Consider the following 23,123-nt stretch of genomic DNA (forward strand, 5'->3'; position numbering starts at 1 on the left):
GTTACTCATTGGGAAAAGCAACATTTCTTGCAACTCCAAACGGCGAGGGACAGCAAGCAGGGCTGCGTGCTTAGTGCAATCCCTAAAGGGTATTTGCGAGATATTTACTTTTTTAAACAAAACAAATAAAAAACCCAATAGGTATCCTAACTATAAGAAGAAGTCAGAAGGAAAAATATTTAAATGCTTTGATTGCAAAAGTTACTGAAAACACACACAAGTTAAGCCTCAAAGTAGATGTGAAGTATGTCCAACAGCAGTGGGAATAAAAGATGAAGCTTAAACTTAGCGTGTGATAATGACTGTAAACACTTATCTTGTATTTGCTACTAGTGCAAAAGCTCTGTGGCTGTTCATAGATGCTACTAATCCTGTGAACTAAAATCAGATTACTTCAGCAGAAGACTTGACATCCAAGTTTAGCAGATAGTACAGATAAACAGTACTAATGAGAAAAACATGTTGCTTTAAATTTAATTTAAATTGGAAAACAGATGTTATTTTTTATTATAACAAACCCCAGAGACAAAATACAGCTGAAAAATATTTTAAATTGCAAAACTTTGAAATGCTATTTTATTTCTAAGAGTGCTTTGGCTGGAAGAATGTAAGTCACTGCGTCTCTTTTTATTTCTGTGGTTATTTCTGAGTGATGCAGTAATGCATTCAAACACAAGTTTTATAGGTGCACAGTTTGAACCATTCTGAAAAGATACAAAAGGCCTCTCATAAGAAGAGAAAAAAAACCCAAAACTTTTTTTGAGGAATACATTGTCTTTCCACAGAAAGTCTGGCAAATAATTTGCAAGAGCAAATGAGAAAAGTAATTACATGCCAGCCAGCATCTCTCCCTCTCAGACAAAGACACACACATACAAACACGCAGATCTCTCTTTCATCTCATGGTCAGCGCTGGCTCCTATGGAGGAGGGGTAGGGGTCTCCTAGACCGTAACAAACACAAAGCAGGTTTCTCAGAAATGGCTCTGCGGGCCACCCAGAACTACTTGCCTGAAGTTGTTTTTAAAATACTCCAATTTAGTCATTTGTTTTTTAAACAATCAGCCGCGGCACGGCATAGAGCTGCTGTTTCTGCCTTAGCTGAGCAAGCACAAAAATAAGAATCTTTACCAAATGTGCGAGATTTACTGCCCCAAGCTGGCCAGCTACGTAGCTTTAAAATGTGATAAAAGCTGTAAATTGCAGGTCAAAGGTCTATTTTGCAAAGAGCACGGACCCACATTAAAGCTGGGAACCCCGGTCAGCATCGGAAGGCGGCTGGACCCTGCTGGGACCAGGGCGCGGGCTCCAGGCGCAGGGCTTGCCCCCGTGCTGCCGCGAGGCGCAGGACGCGGTCTTCCCCTGTGTATTGGCCACAGAAGTCCATTTGCCTTCCTAGCTCAGTCTCCTTGCCATGGGCTGTGTCTATCATCAGGGTACAATGTATGTGGCAGAAGTTTAGTGCAGCTCTCCTGGGAAAGCCTAAGATGGCCAGATGGGCTATTTAAACTCAAGGTTTCTTCCGTTTGCTTACAGTGTTTAAAAATCCTTGGCAAACTCCCCCTGGTTGTCCTAGTAACTGCTTAGCCATCCAGCACAATATTTTTATACTGTATAATAATAACCGAATACCTTAACGTTTACTTTTTTACGGGTGAATTCCCAAACCAATTGGTTAGTATACTCTCAAACATCACAGTCTTGGTAACTAAAACAATGCTGGTGCTCATCACAGGTCTAGTACCCTTCCAGCAGCAGGATACTTGGGTGCAGGGTAAAGGCCACGCTTTTTTCACAACCAAAAGGATACTCAAGAAGACAGCTGGAAATGGAGCTCTTTCCTTGGCGTTTCCCCCAGCCCTTCCCCACTCTATTTATCCTCACTGAGCAATCCTTATAACGGTGTCCATATAGGAGCAACGGCCCACTCCCACAGCCATTAGTCATGTAAGTGGTCTTTCAACATCTATGAAGCAACTTATATGAAAAACAGCTTAAGGAACATACTCATTAAAGTAAGAGTCGGGGGGAGTGGGAAGATGGGGCGTCAGAACTGCCTAGGTCCTCTTCCTACCCTCTCCCCTCCACACCCCCCATTATAGTGATGATAAATTTGTAACAAACAAAAATCCAATTACCAGAATAACCTTAGCAAGGAGTCACAGGCAGTGATTTTCCTCATCATTTTCAAAAGTTGGCAGTCGCCCTCTGCTATTGTTCGGTGACTAATCACGCTGTAATTTTAGCAGGGTCAGGAAAAGCGCTGGGTTTAATTGGCTGCACACGCACCACGAGGCAGCGCCTTTACGTTGCAGGGAGACATTCGCCCCAGGGAGATGAACCAGAATAACTCCAAAGCTTTCAAGCGCGAGGTAACCCCAGTCAGGGAGCACTGCAAGGCGGCTAGGAAATCCCTTTTCCTGCAGGCAAGAAGGCCAGCAGGGCCCTGAGCACGCCCTCATGTAACGCTAGGTTGTGAAGTAGGCTGTGGGATCCATTATCTCCATTTAGCAGCTCAGCAGCCACACACAGGCGATGAAGAACGGCTCTTGCAGGCTATGACAAGGCTGAGGGTGCAGCCTGCCCATATGCTGCTAGAGCGGAAAGGGAGAACAAACTCGTTTCCCTCTCTGGAGATCTCTGAACAAACAACTGAACAGCAGCAGCACTACCCCCATCTTCTGTCAAGAGAATCAATTTTGTCCTTAAATAGTAGTTGAAAATATTAATAGGTTCTCCTTCCAAAATTAAATGAGGAAAGGGAAACAAATGTTTCTGTTTACTTTTAACATCTGTTCAATCCAAAGGAAGAATTAAGTAAATTTAAAAGCTGTTTCAAATTCAAAAGTTAGCCTAATGAAAACATTAAATAATGTATATTCTCACATATAGTATAGATATATACTGTCAAAAATTAATTGCAAGGAAGACCTGTTCAGCAATGTGATTCTTTTCTACTTAGCTTCTAACATCTCCACCGATATTTTCAATTGAAATATTCTCCTTATTTCCATTCTTACGGTCTCTAAGGTTTCCACAGGAGACCAGTCCCTTCCTCATCCACACACCGTGCAGAAATGACATACACACCATGGGGACCCCCAGACTCTCCTACTCTGACCTGTGGCTCTTCCACCCAAGCCAGGCTGTCAGCAATCTGCCGCCTTCATGAGCAGGCAGCTCTCAGCCCAAGCACGGCACAGCTGGAGCAGAACCCAGGCTCAGACCCCCTCCTCCCTCAGCCCTGCAGACAATACTATAATGAAAACAAATGCTTCTGACCCTCCTCTCGTTAGAGCTTCACAACTGGGTCATCTTTAACACATTTCTTTTGCAAAATATTTTTAGATCCTTGCCTTGCAATGTGTACAGCTGAAATGCTCTCCAAGATCTTACTGTTCCACCTCTTGACAACCACCACCCTTTTATGACCTTGACAATTCTGATCTTATACAGATTTTGCATATCACAGAAAACAAAGCAATACCCTTTATGACAGACCTCTATGTAGACCATTGACTGAGTCCTAGCTATGCTCCTAATGCCAGAATTCACTACTTACTCTTAAAATTTTCCAGCAAGCACTCTCTCACATGATCCTATGCTGCTCCCCCTTTCCTCCCTCCATCGAATGAGTTTCCCATAGATATCTGCAAAACTACTTAATTGTCCTCCCTAAAATCCCTTTTTATTGACATCCCTCTGCTCTGTATCTTACAAAAAACCCCACCTTCAGAGCTGTTAGATAACCAGTACAGGGTGATGACTGTTTGTTATGCCTAAACTGTCAGCTTTATTGTTCTATTAGGCCCTAATAAGCCTATGTGTTTTATTTTACTCTCTAACTTCTATGGGGACTATATTTTAATTTGACTGTATAAGTTAGCACAACAGGATCCCGACAGATGACTGTGGCACGAAGGTACTACTGCAATAGAAATTATAGGCAACACAGACATGATTTTTCAATAACTCTATTTCCTAGTGACCATGAATTATCAGTGCCTTAAAAGCTGGAATGTCAATCCAGGAGTTCCTCATAGCTGCTGCTGGCAAGCATTTTGAGCTCTCTCCCACAGAGAGGTAGGGTGTTTTTTTGGGGAGGGGTACGTGGATTTTTTAGTGTGGCTATCTGCAGAAAGCAAAACCAATAACCTGGCTATGGTTATATTTACTCCGATGAGTAGAAGATCACCACTACTCAGCATCTAGATGAAAGTTTGCATACTACTCTTATACTGTCTTCCTCTCACTTGTCAGAGCATACTACAAGTAAGCAATACTTCAGATGTCAGATGGTCGCTTCTGCCCTACAGAGCTACTCAACACACTGTTCAAAAGAGGATTTAAAAAAAAAAAAAAACAAAAAACATCTCTCTTGTGTCTGAGTGAAGGACTGGATCAATATACCCCTAAAGCCATGGAACAAAAGCAAAACCTCATTCATTTGGTCTCTGAAAGCACTTCTGCCTCAAGACATTTCATGGAGCGTTTACATGATGGCTCAGAGTTTAAATGGAGCATGATAATAATAAAGAGAGGTGCTAAACTTTTAAAAAATATGGTCCAATTCTGTGAGTGATCACTTATTTTAACAATCCTAAAATTTGCAACACACCTGATTTCAACTGCCAAATTCAGGGTTGAAAAGTCCTGGAGCAGACATCCAAAATTAGCTATTTGTAGTAAACAAAGATTTTTTTAAATATCCCTTAAAGTGGTGAAAATTCAGAATCAGGCGCACCCAGCAACTTCCCAATACAGAAGGGGAAAAAGGAACTGAGAGAACAAGGTGGAAAGACAATAAGTAAACTAAACAGGCAAGTAAGGCTACAAAACGTAATTGATAATAATAGCCCGCACATACAAAGACTTACAGCTTTTAAATAGACTTCAAAGAAACAGACTTCAATCATTACTTAGCTACCTCCACAGCTGCAGTAGGTATTTTTATCTTCTCCCTCCCCGAACACACTCAGGTGTCAAATTATATTTGGCACTTCCTAAATTCATAATCCTGACACGTTTTCCAGGACTCGCTTTGTCACATTCACTATTTGTTAAACTATTGCTATTCGGAGATACGTTTTTACTGTAACAACACTACAACACTTCACTATTTAAAAACTAATGGAAGTCATGAAGTGAGGGATCTTCCAAACTGCTGAGAGCTGGCACGTCGCTGCTCTCAGCAAAGGCAATCATCATTTCAGCTCCAACTGCAATAACATCAGCGGTAAGTGCTCGAGCAAACATTCATTTTTATCCAAGGAATGTAAAGTAATAAGGGGGAAAAAAAACCCATAGCATTAACTATATCTAATTAATGGTAATATCTGTTTATACAGACCTTGCATCTGGTAGCTATAGGGAGCCTGTCCAGGTTGAGGTGTGCTAAAACTGGCACCGTAGCTTAGAAATCCTGTCTGTCCAGGTGACTGCGACTGTGCCAATCCACCTTCTGTCTTGATGCCTGCCCACAATGCACCTAAATCAGTTAGTGACAGCAAATCTATTTGTTCATATGCAAACAGGGATGGAAAATAAAATCACTTAATTAACAGCACTTTTAACATACACCTACTATTGCATGCATGAGAGAACGAATACCAAGAGCATGCACAAATGAACAGGGTAAGGGCAGTCTAAAAGCACACATAAAACTGAAGTTCACCAGGGAGAGGTTAAATTCAAAACTGTGTTTCCAATAACTGCAAAAAAAATTTATACATGAACAGGAAGTTGCATTATTCTTTTTTCCTTTCCTGCCAGAGGCTAACTTTTCCATATATTCATGACATTTCACAGAGGCAGATTAGCAACTTTATATGATTTTAATGAAGCATAGCACAGCCAAGCTCTCCTGCCATCCACCCATTAATGACATAACTGAGATTTGCATTGTATAATATTCCCACTTGAAAATTACACTGCTCTGAGTGCAATGGCTTTCTAAGGAATTAGAATTGGATAAAGAGAACTAGCAGCATTAAGTGTAATGATGATTTTCAAAGATAATTAAACACTACAGGAGGCATTCAGTCTTTTAACAAATAAACACCTAATAGACAGGAACTATTCCTGAAGCAATCTCCCAAACTGGGAAAAACAGCAAAGAGTCATTAATCTGCACTGACAGGGAAATCCATTACACATCACATTACCCTCTCACTTCCAAATTTAGTAATAAAAGAATCCAAAGTCCAATTAAATGAATGACTTGCCTCCCAGTTTCAGTGATTCTTCTCCAATTTGTAAGGCAACAAGCAAGTAAATATCAGCAAGTGAAACACTGAGGAAACGCACACAATTCAGCCTCTGTCTCTTAGTTTTAATTATAAAGTTGTCCCAACATGAACTACCATTTAGAAATAATTATAGCCAAAGCAATGGAAAAGTAATACAATACTCTTAGGTTTCACTGTGGCATTCAGTGATACCTCATTGTTCAGAAACCACCGTTATTTGAACTGAATTAGCTAAGTGTGAATTAGTAACATTCCTTTGAAAATTACTGTTAATCTAAATCCATTTCCTGGTTGGATTCTTTTTAAAACAATATTCAACAATGTTGCAAGGTAGTGAAGGGCTGAGAAGTTACTGTGTTTAAAAAATTTCAATATCTCCCTATATACAAACGGCAGCACATTTTCTTCTGCCATTTAAATAATTATTTTTCAACTGCTGTCATTAATTACCCTTAATTCCTTCTGCCAGACCTGCTAACTGCCAGACTAACCCTGTTTGCTTGTTTTTCCCTGACACACACTTGCTGCTTCTGTTTCATGTTAGATTAAACAATCTCAATGATGAATCTGACACCTCGTTTCCAAGGGGAAATTCCTGCTATGAATGTTTTGGTATCAATAATCCCTATTTGTTGTCTGGTTAAGGACTTCTGAAATGCTGATTAAACATTGCTTAGAGAAAGTTTAACTAAATCAAGCATTACATTTCTAGTCCAGCTTTAACGGCCTGATTCAGCTCTCCATCTCAGACGAAGCAGGAGGAGATGATCAAAGGCAGCAGCAGGAGGATGCCACTTGAGTGAAGACAACTTGGCACTGACATGCCCTTTTGCAAACCTACACGCTATGAAGAGCCTTTCATCTCCTAGGACTTACTCTTCCCACCTCTCTCATCCAGAAGGCCTTCACTCATCAAACCTTGACGCTCCCTCTCCTTCTCCCAAGTCTAATGTATGCAAGGAAGTGGGAAGAGACAGCGAGAAAATGTAAGGGGACTGCCAGTATCTGGAAAGAAAAGAAGTTGGCACATGAAGCCTTTGCTAGATGATGGTACCGGAGCAGTCAGGAGGAGGGAGCTTCAGGAAATTCTCCAGCCTCCTCAGGGGCTTTGCAGATGAACCAGAGCCAGGAGCCCCTGGGAGGCAGCTGTCAGTGGCATTCCCCTCCACCCCCCTTCCTGCCTGCACGGCTGCAGCTCAGTGGAGGTGGGGGAGTGGAAAAATGAAGAGGCTAGAGGTGCGTTCCAGACAGCACCTTCCCAAACTCTGCCCTAGAGAGAAAACTCGAGGGACGTTGATATGTGAATTCATGAATACTTTTTCTCCCAGTAAGCCTCAGAGTAAAGAAAGAAGAAAGTAAACAAGTAGAAAGTAAACAAGAAGAAAGAAGCTTCCCATTCCAGCTCAGAGTTTTTCCTTTCACATTATGTCCTAGGTCTCCTCTGTTTATACCTGCTGGAAGCTCTCTGCCTGGATGAGAGAAAGGCAAGGCAGATGCTACATGGGGTCTACGCTGCAGACCCAAGAGGAGAATTTTGGCTCTGAACAAGGCTTCAGTTCTTGCCTGTTGCAAATGAGCATCCCAGTGTTCCCCATGTAATTTATTTTGGGAACGTGAACTATATGACGTGCCCTAAATATGAAAAAATATGTATGGTGTTAGGTCCCAAAACTTTTTAATGGTTATTTGCTTTTAAATATTACTGCTGTAAAGTACATCATCGAGAAGCACCTTAGCCCCAGTCACGAGGCAATGTCTGAAAAGAAAAAACATGTTAAAATCCACTTGGCTCGGGAGCCAGGGGGTTTAGTGGTCAAAAGCAGCTCCACAATGTAAAACGCTGGGCAAAATTATCCAAAGTCCTAGGCACTGGGGATGGACTGGGCAAAAAAACAAAGCAAAACAAAAGAGCAGGCAGGCATGTTAACCCCCAGTGAGCAGTTGCCAAGTAAAGCAACTCTCAATTACAGCTCCGACGGCAGCAAGAAAACTCAAGTAGTGAAATCAAGGCCTTGCTGAAGTCAGTGGGAGTTTTATAGTTGACTTCAGTGAGGTCAGAATTTCATCCAGAGGAACCAAGCAAAAAACCAAAAAAGTCACTGTTTGGGCCGCCCAAGCCACCGCAGCCAGCCAAGTATGAACACGAGGTGTCTTCAGGAGAAACAGGTCAAGCAGAGCGTGGTGGGGAAAGGGGTCGTCTGTTATCACACCACCTGATCCAGCTGGAAATAGCAGACAAGCTCTCATCGGTAACATGAGCATGTGGGGACGGGGGGGGTGGGGGGGGGGCAACAATGCCCATCTCCTGAGTCTTGAAAATGTAGTTTAAATATCCTTAAAATATTTTGTTTGTGTAAGTTTAAAATATGTGGAATGGAACTGAAACTGAAACATCCAATTCATGTTTATAACCGTACTTTTGGCAGTAAGCAATCAAGGCTGTAGCCACAGGAAGAATGCTTCCTTGGATCATAATTATTGATGATATATTAATGAAACACATTTTGTAAAGTAAGGGGAAACAATAATCTATTTCTTGTACCCACTGTTCCCAATAATCTGCTGTAGGATATACTTGAGACCCAGCAGATTTCAACTTGCAGATTTCAAGATGAAAGATTCACCAGTTTTGCCCTTAAAAGTTTTAATGATTTTAAGGGGTACAGTTGTACTGTGAGTTCTGTCCTTTAGGTATAAAACTTACATTACCTGAACGTATCTTTACAAAATATAGTGCTAAAAGCATGTGGATTGTATATTTTTAATGTATTCCCCCAGAGGAATATAAGACCTATTTTTTCATAATGCATCCTCACTGCCGAACTGCTATGTGGTCTGCCAACAGACAGTCTGGCAGCAAAATCGTCTCACCCACAGCAGCTTGTTTTTAAATTAAATTTTTTTAAAATATTTGCTACTTAGTACTATCTCCTTCATCAGGCAGACAGAGCTTTAGCGGCAATTTACCTCAATTTTCACCTCCAAGGAGTTTTAAAACATTGAAAGCGAGATGTTTTTGGTGGGGGTCTTTTTGAATCAGTTTTTCACCTGCTGAAAATCAGCACAGCTTCACTGATTCACTTGGGTTCCAGTAATCTAGATCAGCTGAAATTCAGACCTTCATGTACTGACTTACCCTACTGCATTGCTGGAGAGCAGAGCTCCTCGGCAAGTCACCAGGAGCTGTGCCTGTGTAATGGAGGTCCCTAGATTAGATGTCTTTTCCCATTTCAGTGCCCTTTTTTTTTTATATCACCAATAAAAACCTAACGAATGTCTCTCCTTGATCCCAAAACAGAGTCATGCTCTTGAGTAGCTTCTTAGCTCTTTAATACCCAAATTAAGCATCACTCACTCCAGTGGGGAAATTACGAGTCTTCCACAAGAAATGCTCAAGACCACAGCTGTCCCACTAAGCACTGATGCAAGGGTCACGCAATCTTGTTCTAAAAAAATATTTACCGCTAGAATGAAATAACATGGACATGATTTCTTACCATATGAAGGGATTCCATAGGGTTGGCCGGGCTGGGGGTAGGTGGCATAAGCTGTAGCTTGTTGCATCCCTGTTGTAAACTGTGTCTGCCCATACGCAGCCATCGTTTGTGAAGAGGGGGTAGGAAGAATATGTGGGTATGGTCTGCTATTGATTACAAATGACAGAAAATAGGACAGATGCTGCATTAGACAGACATGCAGGTATTTATTTTTAGCCGCCTTATAATCGTGCTACTTCATTAACACATAATCATAGGCTGTGCTAGACAACAGAAATTGTAAGACAAAGACAAAACAACAATAAGAAATCAATAATAAAAGAATAAGTAAAAAAAGAACTTTCCAAATATTTTTCAAATACATTCTTAGCATTAAAAAAAAAAATGGTTTTTTTCCCTAGAAGCTGCTGAGGTTTAAATTATGACTTAACAGATGGACCCAATTATTATTTTAAATGAGGTTAAAATCTGCCTATTTCAGTTATTATTATTACTACTACTATTATTATTTTTAAAAGATATCATACTTGGAAGGGTAAATCTGTGGTGGGGAGAACTGGTGTGTTTGTCTTGGGCTGAAACCACTGCTTCCAATTGCTGCACCAAGGAGAAAAGAAAGCACACAGAAGTGTAAATACACACACCAAAGATAAATATTATTTTTCCTAATAGAATTTCAGAGTATTAACAAGGTTTTAATTAAATTCAAATATCATTCTATCTACCTTAGATAGAAAATAATATTTTATCAGGAACTATACAAGAATGCTTAACGTTAAAATCTTGATTACAAATTTCAAATACTAAATTGCCCCTTTGTACAACTCCTGAGCAATAGTTTATTCTTTGCTTGCACACAGACAACATTTTCAATGCAAACAACCTATTTCCTAATGGAAACATTTCCCTTCATATTTTCAAAGGATTATTGATATCTCAAGTGCAACGTTTTATTAACTTTTAGAATTTTTAAGACCTACATTTTATGAAGGAGCTTTATGCGTGCCTCGATTGAAAACATATGGCCAGCTTCAGAGCACGTGCCTCTTTTTTTTTCCAAAATAATTCCCTAATACAGACGATGTGTTACTATCTTACACTTCCTTCTCTATTGCCCCCATCTTATCTGCTTTCTAAAACACTTTCAGACCTTCAGAACAGTCCATATTGCACAAAGATGTCACGACCAACATGCAAACGTTCTTAGTGAGACACCGAAGCCTTGGAGGCTCGATAGAGAGCTTCTCGATGGTAGCCCAGCCACTGCTGACACACAGCTTTACCCCAACCCTTCCCCATTTCTTTCGGTATTTTTGGGTGCTGCCGGGAGCGTGGTGTGCTCTGCTCTGGGCCTGACTTTTGGGAGCCCTTCCCTCTCTGGTTACGGTTTGGGTGCCATTTCTTCTCTAGGTCCTGAGGCCGGTTTTGAAGCCTTTGCCAGGCAGGGGTCAGCGGCAGGTTATGAGGCTACTGTAAAATCAGACAGCCAGAGAAACAACAGGCCCTATGGCTAAGTGCTTGGAAATAAACAAGGCACGGATAATTACCCTTCGCCAGCTACCCCTTTCCTGGCCAACTACAGGGAAAATCCATCATCTTTACACTCCGGGAGCGCTCGCGAAGCATGGAGGGAAGCAGGGAAGCTCTTTCCGTGCCTTCCACACCTGATAGTTTTTCTTTCTGTGGCCTGTGAGGCTGCAGATACGTCAAATGTTACGGCCCGACCTTTAGTCAGATCACCACATATCTACTATTAAACACACTACCTTTTCTTAAAAGCTACCGATGTACGTAGCTACTATTAAACACACTACCTTTTCTTCTTTCAGAGATTTAAAATACACTAGAAACATTTTTTTTGGCTTTCAAGTTTGATACTTTCACACCCAACAGCACGTGTAGGAAATGGAGGCTGTGACAAGACCAGAAAAGGGTCGGCTACTTGGAGCCTGACTGGTTGTGAGATGGCAAATTTTGCTACCCTGGAAATACAATCCCACAATATAATATTAGATCCTTTTTTATTTGATTTGCACCATAAAAACAATGAGATAGAATACCACAGTTAATCCATAGGTATGCAAAACTGTGCAAACATCTTAGGATTTTCTCACAGTGTTTGTCTCCTGTATGTTAGAAGCCGTGTTTGGCTTCCAGAAAGAAAAAAATCCTGACAAAAGAATGAATACATTGATAATAATAAATTCCAATAGATGAGGAAGACCTACCCCTCTATTACAACACTAATCACAGAGGCAGGTATGTTTACTCACAGAAAACAAGAGAGTAATTACTCTGGGCCAGAAAACTCCCTAGTGAGGCTCCCACCGAAGACACCAATGGACATTAATAAGCCTGATGCTGTAATGCTCCTTACTCGGGGAAAACTCCTATTGACTTACACCATCTGAGTAAGATGAACAGAAATAGGCATAAGATGCAAAGCACACAAGGCTTTTTAAAAGCTGTGCACAGGTTTAGACCACATGGGATAAAAAAATAGTAAATGAAAAAATGCTGAGCTTAAAACCTTTGTTTATTCCTTACCTGATCCTGAGAAATTGTCTAAAGACCCGTCTGTGGTAGTAGTAGTAGCAATCTCACTGCTGCTCATTGGTTCTGTTTTAACTATAGAAATATAAATAAAATATATTCTATATGCACCTAATATTCTTGCACACGCATGCACACACACTCACTACAGCCACAAATTCAACAAAACAAAAATCTGCTGAAAATGTTTTAAATCATGGCTATCGATATTTTGCATTTTATGTATTTGTGTATACAAACAATGCAAAGTACTGGCAGCTATGATTTACACATACATATAAAATGATCAAGAGGGTTATTTCTGTCCCCAGGGAATAAGAGCTACTGTAACAAACCAGAAGTCCCCATGCAACTCTCTGCACCTGTCCTGATTCCTCTTAATCCTGCAGACCCAACAATAAGGGTCCACATTTAGACCAGGTCACACAGACATTTACAGGCTTGAAAGACAGAAATTTGAATAAGACAAAAAAGGAAGTAATTTTTAAATGGGTTTCTCTGAGGGTTGTTCAATTTTTTTTTTCCATTCAAATAACTTTTCAGAGGAAAAATGAGAATTTGTGATGAAGTAAAACACTTTCCTCATGGTGGATTTCTCCCCTCAAAATGAAAACCAACTTTATACTCAGCAATCCTAAATAAACAAAGCGGATACAGTCCTCACCAGACACTTCAAAGAATACTTTTACATTTTATTCCCTCTGCACATGTGACCCAACACGGCTGTCAGAGAGTAAAGAAGGATGAGAGTAAGAGAGATTCTCTCCTGGCTCCTGCTGCTTCATAATTAATTATTAATTAATGACTTTTAATAAAGCCTCAAGTAAATAAACAAATTCCCCTTTCTGTTACTCCTGTGCAATCTCAGTAACAACAGAATTTCGATCCATGGAGCAAGGATGGGGCTGACCTGGCATGGATGCAAACAGGCACTGTACCTACTCCCTTGAAGTTACCAGATCAGCACAGCAATCTCTCAAATCCATTTCTACATACCTCGCTTTTGGAGTTGCAGCACACCAAAAGCAACTGAGGATGACGTTTCAGAAAACAACAGAGCTGATTTCACTATCAACATCCCACTGCTTTCGCGCCTGTTGACACACAGAGTCACCGCCTCCCACGCACCAGCGCTGGTGCATACCCGACCTTTCAGCGAGGCAGTTCAGTAATGCTGCAGAAAGTGAATCCAAGAAAACCAAGCTAAAGTGCACCCTATTTGATGTGTAAAGCCTTAATGTCATCTTGACATAGGTGTGTGTGTATGCATGTATGTTTGCCTATACATATGTGTTCAGGAATTGCAACCATCACTAGAAGAAACTGTTTTGGTGCCAGGTTTGCAAAGAGTGAGGGAGAGGCACTTTCCCCTTTTGACAAAGGACCTTTCCTTTCCTTGCCAATCCAAATTCTTATTTCCACATGCCTCACTATTTCCTTCACCCGACCTCATCCATGGCATTTACATGCAATCTCTCAAGATTTTACCAATCACCCACCGCTTTCTTTTGATACTCACACAGGATATTTTGCCTGCACACGCTAGCTCGGGAGATCAATACTAGCTCCACACAAAACTCTGCTACGTCTGCATTAGCACGCCGTGCAGCCCAGTAAGAAAAGTTTCATGGAGTGAAATGGTTGGTGCAGAGGGTCCACAGTTTAAGCATTTTGGAGGTGTTATTCATGCTAGGTTTAGTCTTGTCCCAAGGACGGAGCGTCCATTAGCAGCTGGAGGACATTAGCTGTACTCTGGCAGAGCACCTTTTTTGAAAGAAAGAAGTGAAGTCCAAGAGACTTCACGAGGTGAATTAACATGTGGTAAGAAGGGATGGCCAAGAGATTCACTTAAAGAGTGTGCTCATGATCTGAACTACAACTCTAATACAAATGTATTTCTTAAAAACACAACGTACAACATACCCAACATCCACTTCATAACTACATACTGAAAGTCTAACACACAGACGCAACAAAATATTTGTTGCAAAATGTCTATCCTAAGTAATTTTCCAGAAACTATCAGATTTTTACAGCAAGTTCTACACAGTTTGTTAATCTAGATATCAAGAATTATAGCATCTACATTATCTTCTGCTTTTTCTTAGAAGTTTATCACAACTAGATTTTACAGTCATACTAATACTTCCTTCATAAATTATTCCAGATTTCCCCAAAATTTGTAAGTCTTCCCGAACTTAATTTCCATAATGCAATTATACTTTTGGAAATAACAATGAAAGATGCTTTTCTCTATAGCTGACAGCTGTGGGGGGGAAAGAGGATGAGACAGATCAACCTAACTTGGGGTAAAGAGTGGAAGATTCCAGTATATGCTTTCTCCAAACTCTTCCCCTCTTCTCTACTGAAGAAACAATTCTTCTATATTCTTTATAAAATAAAATATCATTGTTTGGATCATTGCAAACTAGCAGCCCAAGAACTACACTGAGCAACCTTACACAATATAGAGACCTATAGCATCATTTGTTCTAGATAAAGATTTTTAGGATAATTTATTTCTAAGTAAGTGGATGTAAATGCCTCTCTTGCCATTGGTTTAAAAGCCTACTTCACATGCACTGTTTGCCACTTATCTGTATCTCAGATCCTTGTTAAAGACACCATTTTGGGAAAAACCTAATCAAAATGGAATTTCTGTGTCCATGACTCATGAGCAATACTTCAGTGCAACAATGTTTATAACTGAATGCTGTTTACTAAACATACTACTTTTGAAGATACAGGAAAACATACATGAAATACACTGCAGTGACTTCATGGAAATGAATGCTAGTTGCTGAATGAGGTGCTCACAAATTTTTCATAATAACTGTTCCTTACGTCTCCTCTCTCAGCTGCTGTATATCCTGAATATATGAAAAAAATGGGATAAGAAAGGCTGTTCCCTGATCTGGATACCCATTAGTAGGGTGATAATAAATAAGCCCTATCATGCCGTCTTTAGGAACAACCATGACCTTAACAGACCTTTGCGCTGCAGCTAGTTGGGAATTTGATAAAGATGGATACGAATTGAAAAGCCCTCCATTCCCCAAGTATTTTAATCAAAATGCCAGAAAATGACTGTATATTTCCTTCTATCTGAGCCTAAAAATATTTCAAGAGGATGAAAGCTTACTATACAAAGAAATAAGTGAGCAGAAACAGCCATGGTTTTATCAGTTGGAAATGTGCACCACATGGATTCTCACTGCAAAGGAAGGTCTCTCATTTGCCCAAGACAAAAACTGACCTGCAACAGAGCATATTTCCCCCCAGAATTATGGGGAAAGAGAGCTGCAAAGGGTTTTCCTAAGGTTACAAGCCTGCCCCTCTATCACAGTAGCATGTCAGTAATCCATGTCTATCATGAGATGCATGGAGCTGTCCAAGGAAGCAAGGCTTTGGAAGGGCATGGATCTGGCCCTGCCGCGGGCTCCTTAAGCATGCTCCGCGTTTCAGCTCTCCACATTTTCCATGACAATTAACATTTCTGCAACGTGTCCTAAGCTTTCACAGGATGACACTGGGCAATCAGTGGGAATATTGCCACATCTACACAGAATACGTTGTAAGCTTGCCAGTAACTTCCAACAGCATGATCAGTCGTGGCAGAAACCACAGAAAGCAAAACAACAGAGTTCCCATTTCCGCTGCTCCGTTGTCAAAACAGACCTTTACAGAGGTGCAGAATTATCAGACTTGCATTATAGAGACAGACTCTGATTTAGCAATATGCTACTAATTTTTAGTGCCAGAAAAATCACCCATGTGATAAAACAGATTATCAACAAGAAGTTCAAGAAGAAATCTAATGTATTCCTAATCTGCTGCAAAAATTCAACAGTTATTTAGAATTACTGATATAGATTTGATTTATATACCAAGGAGCTTAAGAAGCTATGTCAACAAGAGAGACATTTTTCTTCCTTATTTTTCTTTTCTAGTCATTTATGAGATTCTAAAAATGAGATTTAAAAAGAAACTGTATAAGAAAACAACAGAATAATAGAAAAAAATAGGAGTAGCAGATAATAACACGCATGCTAGCTCTGAGAAAAAAAGCACAAAAACTCCGAGATAGCATAACTGCTGATCTAATGTTATATCGATTGTCAAGATATTTCTTCTTAAGACACTCAGAGATTGCTAGTGCAACGTGCCCTGTTTTGTCAGTAATATGACAAAAGGTGGTTAAAAATGACTTACATGGCAGTTTCTGAACTCCACCGAGAGAGAGAACTTCGAGAGAGACCAGAACCCACAAGTTCATGTGGTTCATTGGCCAAGTAACAACTTTCTGAGTTCACAACTAGTCACACAGTCACTGGCATATATAGCAGTAAAGAGTGCTATGAGGAACGAGATGCTGGCTGTTTTAAGTACGGACTTAGAGACCTAATATTTGGCCATTCCTAACACAAAAGTCATATGAATACATCATAAAGATTGCACCTTCTAGCATGCAAAAAGCAAGGTTTTCCAATATCTTTTTAAAATTACTTTGATTATCTAAAAGACATATAAGGCTTGCTCTACTGAACTAGTCTTTGTTAACAGCTATGCCATATACATTAAACCAGAATAGAAATATTGTAAACATAGCTGACTTATTAAATCAGTTTTAATTTTGCAGTTTTAAGACTGGATTAATACTATAATGTTATATGCTTACACAAATAAATGGGAAAAATGAAATAATTCCTGTCTGACAGCTCTCAGTGTTTACGGGGCACAAAGAGTCTCAACAAAGTAAGCGAGGCTGTTAGTTTGTTTATAGACATACACATAAATACAATCTCTAGCCCTATTTTGGTGTGTCTCAAGGCGACACCTTCAAATAGTGTTAGCAGCTAAACACCAGGTAGGTATCTTGATTAAGTATTCTATGTATCAATTACTATTCATACACTATTTTGCTTGATACCATACTCTTTCTGTACCCACTAGAAGCCCAAAGCTCACCTGAAAGCTCAAAGATAATTGTCACTAACAACGGGACAAAAATTCTGCCTTGAATCTCTAAGCTGATGATATTTTCCATTATTTTATTCAAACTTTCCTCTGTTTGTACTGAAGAATCTTGCAATTATAAACAGGTTACTAAAGGTTACAGGTTATGTATAAACAGGTTACTCAATTATACTAATTCCTATCCAGGACATTATTCTCTCTTTTTATCACAGACTATCAAATCATCAGCTCCTGACCATGAAGCCCGATAAACTTACTTGCTCCTGTTTCTCAAAGCAGAGGACTCTTCCTGAATCTCACCGTCTGGAAATTACCAGAAGATAATTACTACAAGGTAATTTCCAGCCTAAATTTATGTTTAGTTTTCAAAGAAAGTCCCTGCTCAAAGCAGCACATTCTAGTTCAAGCCCAGACTGTTTCCTGCTCTCCCCTCCTCCGATGTGAGAAGGCTTCAAAACTTCTGCAGTATTTGTGCTGTGGCTAACACACAGCTTTCACTGCCTGCACGGTTCCCCCATGACCCTCATCTTCCTCTTATGTTATGCATTACAACTGAAAGAGCTTTAAAGTCATTGTACCTGCTCATCTAGCAGTAAAAACCTTAAATTTACAAAGAAATGGCGTCACCGCTACAGTGAAAAATCAGAAAGAAAATTCAAAACCATCTGGGTGGAGACAAGTTTTGATATTATTTGTAGCTGCTAATCAAGATTTAACCTGGATATTCATCTGACAAGTACAGTCATGGGATAAAATAGTCTCATTCACTGCAGTTAGAAGATGAGAATACCTGAGTCAGACTAACATTCTTACCCCTTCACACTCACTTCTCTATACTGAATGACTGTATCTCCCCTGTCCAAATGGAGGCAGCATAGATCCAGAAACAATCCTTTTAGGGGTGTTATGGCCTATTTCCTTTTTTTTTTCCTTCTTAAATCCTCAATTGGGAATCTGACCATGGCAACTCCTCTGCATATGTGTAACAGTTCACACCACGTCCGTGTAAAATATCCATACTCTTTAACCAAAGCCAGACAGAATGACTGGACAGCGTCACAGCCCTGACCATTAACGGCAAAGAAGGTTGACTTCAGCTACCTTCCGGGAACGTGGAGGGCTTCAAGTGAACAGAAAGCATCATGGAGAAGTCAAGCCCACTCTGCTGTTTAAGTGTACAAGATACAAGACTGAGACATGAAGACAGAAGCAGAATGACAAAGCAGGTGGGACCTTTCATAAGTGGGAAATAATATTTCTACTTTGGGACAGGGACTGAACTCCAGGACTGCCAGACTTAAAGGCAAATTCACCTAGACAAAGAGGGATAATGCCAGCTTGCATTCCCCTCCACCCAGCAGTAGCAGAGAACTCCCCAGCTTGTCTCATCAAACCAGGTGGCACAGGTACTTCACTCACTGACCAGGGGTCAGATGATCCAGCTAACCCTGAAGTGTAACCAAGTTTCATGTTTTTTTTATCTACCTATGATAAGCAAAACCCCTCAGAGGACTACAAGATGCAAATGGAAGTGCTAAATCATCTGAAGTTCCTAAGGGTCTTCAAATATCACCCTATTGTCTATTAAGGTGTGATCTTAAGACTAGATTTAGACATTCTACTCCTGTTTGCTGGAGTTTCACCTGATGCACACCGACAGCAGGGGCTGGATTTCTTTCTTGTCTGTATTACTGTCCAGGAGTACAATATTTCTATCTTGTGCTGTGCAGTCATGCGACTGCACACACGCAGATCGTGTATAACGCGCTGGTCCCACTGGAGAGGCGCTGTACCCAGCACGGCGTGTTGCAGTTACAGTCTTCAGTGAAGCAGTGAATATCGTCACAGGTTCTTGACATCCTGCAGCCTGTGCAAAGCCACTGTGCTGGTGGGGCTCGGGGACCCTCAGGCATGCTCAGAGGGTGGCCTCACACCACCATGCTCCATCCACAGTCTAGCATGGCATGTGCTGCAAAAATGTTTCTGAGAAGCTTGCAAAAATAAATGATATTAAAATAATGGTGCTTCCAAGATGTTCCATTCTTTTTTTTTTTAAAGTCCTTTGTCATTTGTAGTGTTTTCTTTCCCTCAAATGTCTGCGGGACATACTTCTCCAGGGGTCAGTACTGGATCCGGTCCAATTCAACTTATTCATCAATGACCTGGATGAAGGAACAGAGTGTACACTCAGCAAATTTGCTGATGACACAAAACTGTGAGGGGTGGCTGATACACCAGAAGGCTGTGCTGCCATTCAGTGAGACCTGGACAGGTTGGAGAGCTGGGCAGAGAGGAACCTCATGAAGTTCAACAAAGGCAAGTGTAGAGTCCTGCACCTTGGGAGGAATAACCCCATGCACTGGTACAGGTTAGGGACTGATCTACTGGAGAACAGCTCTGCAGAGAAGGACCTGGGTGTTCTGGTGGACAAGTTCACCATGAGCTAGCTATGTGTCCTTGTGGCCAGGAAGGCCAATGGTATCCTGGGGTGCGTTAAGGAAGAGTGTGGCCAACAGGTCAAGGGAGGTTATCCTGCCCCTCTACACGGCCCTGGTGAGGCCACATCTGGAGTACTGTGTGCAGTTCTGGGCCCCCCAGTTCAAGAAAGATAAGGAACTACTGGAGAGAGTCCAGCGAAGGGCTGCAAAGATGATCAGAGGACTGGAGCATCTCCCTTATGAGGAGAGGCTGAGAGAGCTGGGTCTGTTCAGCTTGGAGAAGAGAAGACTGAGAGGGGAACTTATCAATGCTTACAAATACCTTAGGGGTGGGTGCCAAGAGGAGGGGGCCAGACTCTTCTCAGTGGTGCCCAGTGTCAGGACAAGGGGCAATGGGCACAAGCTGAAACATGGGAAGTTCTATCTGAATATGAGGAGAAACTTCTTTGCTTTGAGGGTGACAGAGCACTGGAACAGGCTGCCCAGGGAGGTTGTGGAGTCTCCTTCTCTGGAGATATTCAAAACCCGCCTGGACGCGACCCTGTGCAACATGCTCTAGGTGAACCTGCTTTGACAGAGGGTTGGACTAGATGATCTCCAGAGGTCCCTTCCAACCCTTAACCATTCTGTGATTCTGTGGTGGTGCCCAGTGACAGGAAGCAGTATGGCTATTGACTTTCCACTTGAACGAGGTCCGTCCTTTCAGGAAAATGTTATGGAAGGAAAACAAAATGGTGAAGCTTTCACAAATAGATGCACATACATACAGAAAAGACAACACATACATAAATATTTATTAGCCAGTCTCCTCCTCAAGACCCTGCAACAGGAGTTGCTGGACTGAGACAACAGAGGAGTAGACAAGTTATTTCACTGGCCAAGAACCTATGAAAGAGGAATAATAGAGCATTATGCTGCATGTGCTCAGAACAGATGGAAGGACTCTTAGGGAAGCAGGAGAACAAAAGCACAGATAAGACAAAGTCTGGAAGGAAGCCAATGTAATGCAGCAAGAAGAAAAAGTGAAGACCAGGGAAGACAAGACAGTCCAATTCAGCCCCTTGCCTTCACATAAACAGGCAAAGTGATGTGTACCTGTTTTTTATCCTCCAGAAGTGGCGGCAGGTTGAAGACCGGATTACTAGCCCCTACAGACCCCAGGTTGCTTTTGCCAGTCTGGGGCCTGGGACCACTGCAGTTTTTGCCTCTGGCCACAGAACGGTCCTCTTGCACTCTTCTGGGGCTGAGTAAAGAAGTTACCATCAACAGTTCTTGATACTAACACCCTACTGAAATGCAAAGATTAGATTCATCTTTAGTGGGCTATTATTTCAGGATGTCTAAATATGGAGGTATCCCTGCATCAATTACAAGTTTCATACCATCAAGTTCATCATCACAAACACAAGTCTAGAAACTTTAGCACGTGTAATTGGCAGGAACTCCAGAAATGAGCAATTAAAAGATACCAGAACCCAAACACAGAATCACAGAATCATAGAATCATAGAATCATAGAACGGTTTGGGTTGGAAGGGACCTTAAAGATCATCTAGTTCCAGACCCCCTGCCACAGGCAGGGACACCTTTCCACTAGACCACATTGCTCAAAGCCCCATCCAACCTGGCCTTAAACACTGCCAGGGTGGGGGCAGTCACAGCTTCTCTGGGCAACCTGTTCCAGTGTCTCACTACCCTCACAGGAAAGAATTTCTTCCTAATATCTAATTTAAATCTACCCTCTTTCAGTTTAAAACCGACCCCCCTCGTCCTGTCACTACTTGCCCTTGTAAAAAGTCCCTCTCCCGCTTTCCTGTAGGCCCCCTTCAGGTACTGGAAGGCTGCTATGAGGTCTCCCCAGAGCCTTCTCTTCTCCAGGCTGAACAGCCCCAACTCTCTCAGCCTGTCTTTACAGGAGAGGAGCTCCAGCCCTCTGATCATTTTTGTGGCTCTCCTCTGGACTCGTTCCAACAGCTCCATGTCCTTCTTATGTTGGGGGCCCCAGAGCTGGACGCAGTACTCCAGGTGGGGGTCTCACGACATCTCCCAGAGGAGGATCATTTTGTCTGACCTCCATCATCTACCACAATTTTGTGCCTCAAAGTACAGAAAACTATAAATAACTATTAAAGATTATGAATAACTTATAGAAAATTAAAAATTATTCACTGCCAATGTGCAGGCTTCGTTGCAATACTGAAAGACTATTTTGAGTTGCTACAAAGTATTGTTAGAATTACAACGAATACTCAACATATCATTTACTTACAGAAATCTACATCATGTGCCATAACAACGACCAGCTCATACTCCATGGATTCTAACATCTTACTCCACCATTGCTTCAGAAAATATGAAAACAACTTTTTCTCCATTCTATAATATTGCAACTCAACAGCAAACATACTACATAGCGCTGTCTTTTGAAACCCAGAAGATGGATTTATGTTCACCAGACTTAAAACAACCTTTCTAATGGCAACCCATCAGATAGTCAAGTAGTGGGGAGCTTTGAATGCCTTTGTGTGGGATCTCATTCTCATGTTGCAGCAGGTACTTAAAGAGCGAGAACAGTTTTTTTCCTAAGGAATTTTGATGTCCAACTCCCTTTGAAGCCTCCCTTCCTATGTATCTTTGAAAATCTGATCTTCAATTTGTTATCCATTTTCCCTTCCCGCTTGATATGGAAATGCCTTCTCTTCTTCCTTCTGAACACTCAGAGATGAGGGCAGAAGCAGCTTCACACTCCTAATGTGAATGAAGTGCAGTTGCTTGGAAAACCATGGCTCCTCCTCCCAATCTTCATCTATTCTCTTCCATTCCAGTTGCATAAAACATCAACTTGATGGGCCACAGGCTTCTGTTTCTCACTCTATGTAATCCATCAGAACTGATTTACCTTCTTTAGATAGAAGTAAAGATCACTGTAGGCAGAAACTGGATGCAGTTGTTCGCTATGGAAAACAGCTTTGTTATTCCTTTCAAATTTATTGATTACTCGCAGCCTTTCCCCTCTAAAGTATATCTACCAAAGTGGGCACTGTTGGTGGAATAGCCACTGGTTGTCTGATAAAACTTAACGAATGGCAATTTTATTAGCTTCTGTTGTTATTATTTCAACAACTCCTTCCATATCAATCCACCACAGCAATTTGCACCACTATGAACGTTTTGATCCCTACTTCAATTCTCTCTTTTTTTTTAACAGATTTTCTTAGGCAAGTCATACAAGGCCAAATTCTTAATGGTGTCCAGTGTCTGCTGTTCCCTACAACAGAGGGTATTTTGTGGAAAAACACTTAAAGAGATCACAGAAAACTCCAATATTGTAGTATTTATATCATCATACCACCTTGGCATGCCAGGACTGATTTTTCTGAGTGCCTTTAGCCAGACATTTTAGTGTTACTCT

At 41.2% G+C, this 23,123-nt stretch overlaps 1 protein-coding gene across 8 annotated transcripts in view; it reads right to left on the reverse strand.

Moving 5' to 3' along the window:
* EYA1 (EYA transcriptional coactivator and phosphatase 1) overlaps window positions 1–23,123 on the reverse strand; it is a 170,117-nt gene that overhangs the window by 61,912 nt on the left and 85,082 nt on the right. For 5 of the 8 annotated variants that reach the window (XM_068395939.1, XM_068395936.1, XM_068395943.1 and 2 more), the window contains 4 exons: window positions 12,292–12,372; window positions 10,272–10,341; window positions 9,745–9,890; window positions 5,350–5,487 (listed from right to left, as the gene is read on the reverse strand). In XM_068395939.1, coding sequence (XP_068252040.1) covers window positions 5,350–5,487; window positions 9,745–9,890; window positions 10,272–10,341; window positions 12,292–12,372 — 435 coding nt within the window. Of the gene's footprint in view, window positions 1–5,349; window positions 5,488–9,744; window positions 9,891–10,271; window positions 10,342–12,017; window positions 12,036–12,291; window positions 12,373–23,123 lie in introns of those variants that run through there. The other 3 variants (XM_068395941.1, XM_068395938.1, XM_068395944.1) reach the window with 2 other exon arrangements.

The sequence above is a fragment of the Nyctibius grandis genome, chromosome 3 (genome assembly GCF_013368605.1).
Source record: "Nyctibius grandis isolate bNycGra1 chromosome 3, bNycGra1.pri, whole genome shotgun sequence".
NCBI lineage: Eukaryota > Metazoa > Chordata > Aves > Nyctibiiformes > Nyctibiidae > Nyctibius > Nyctibius grandis.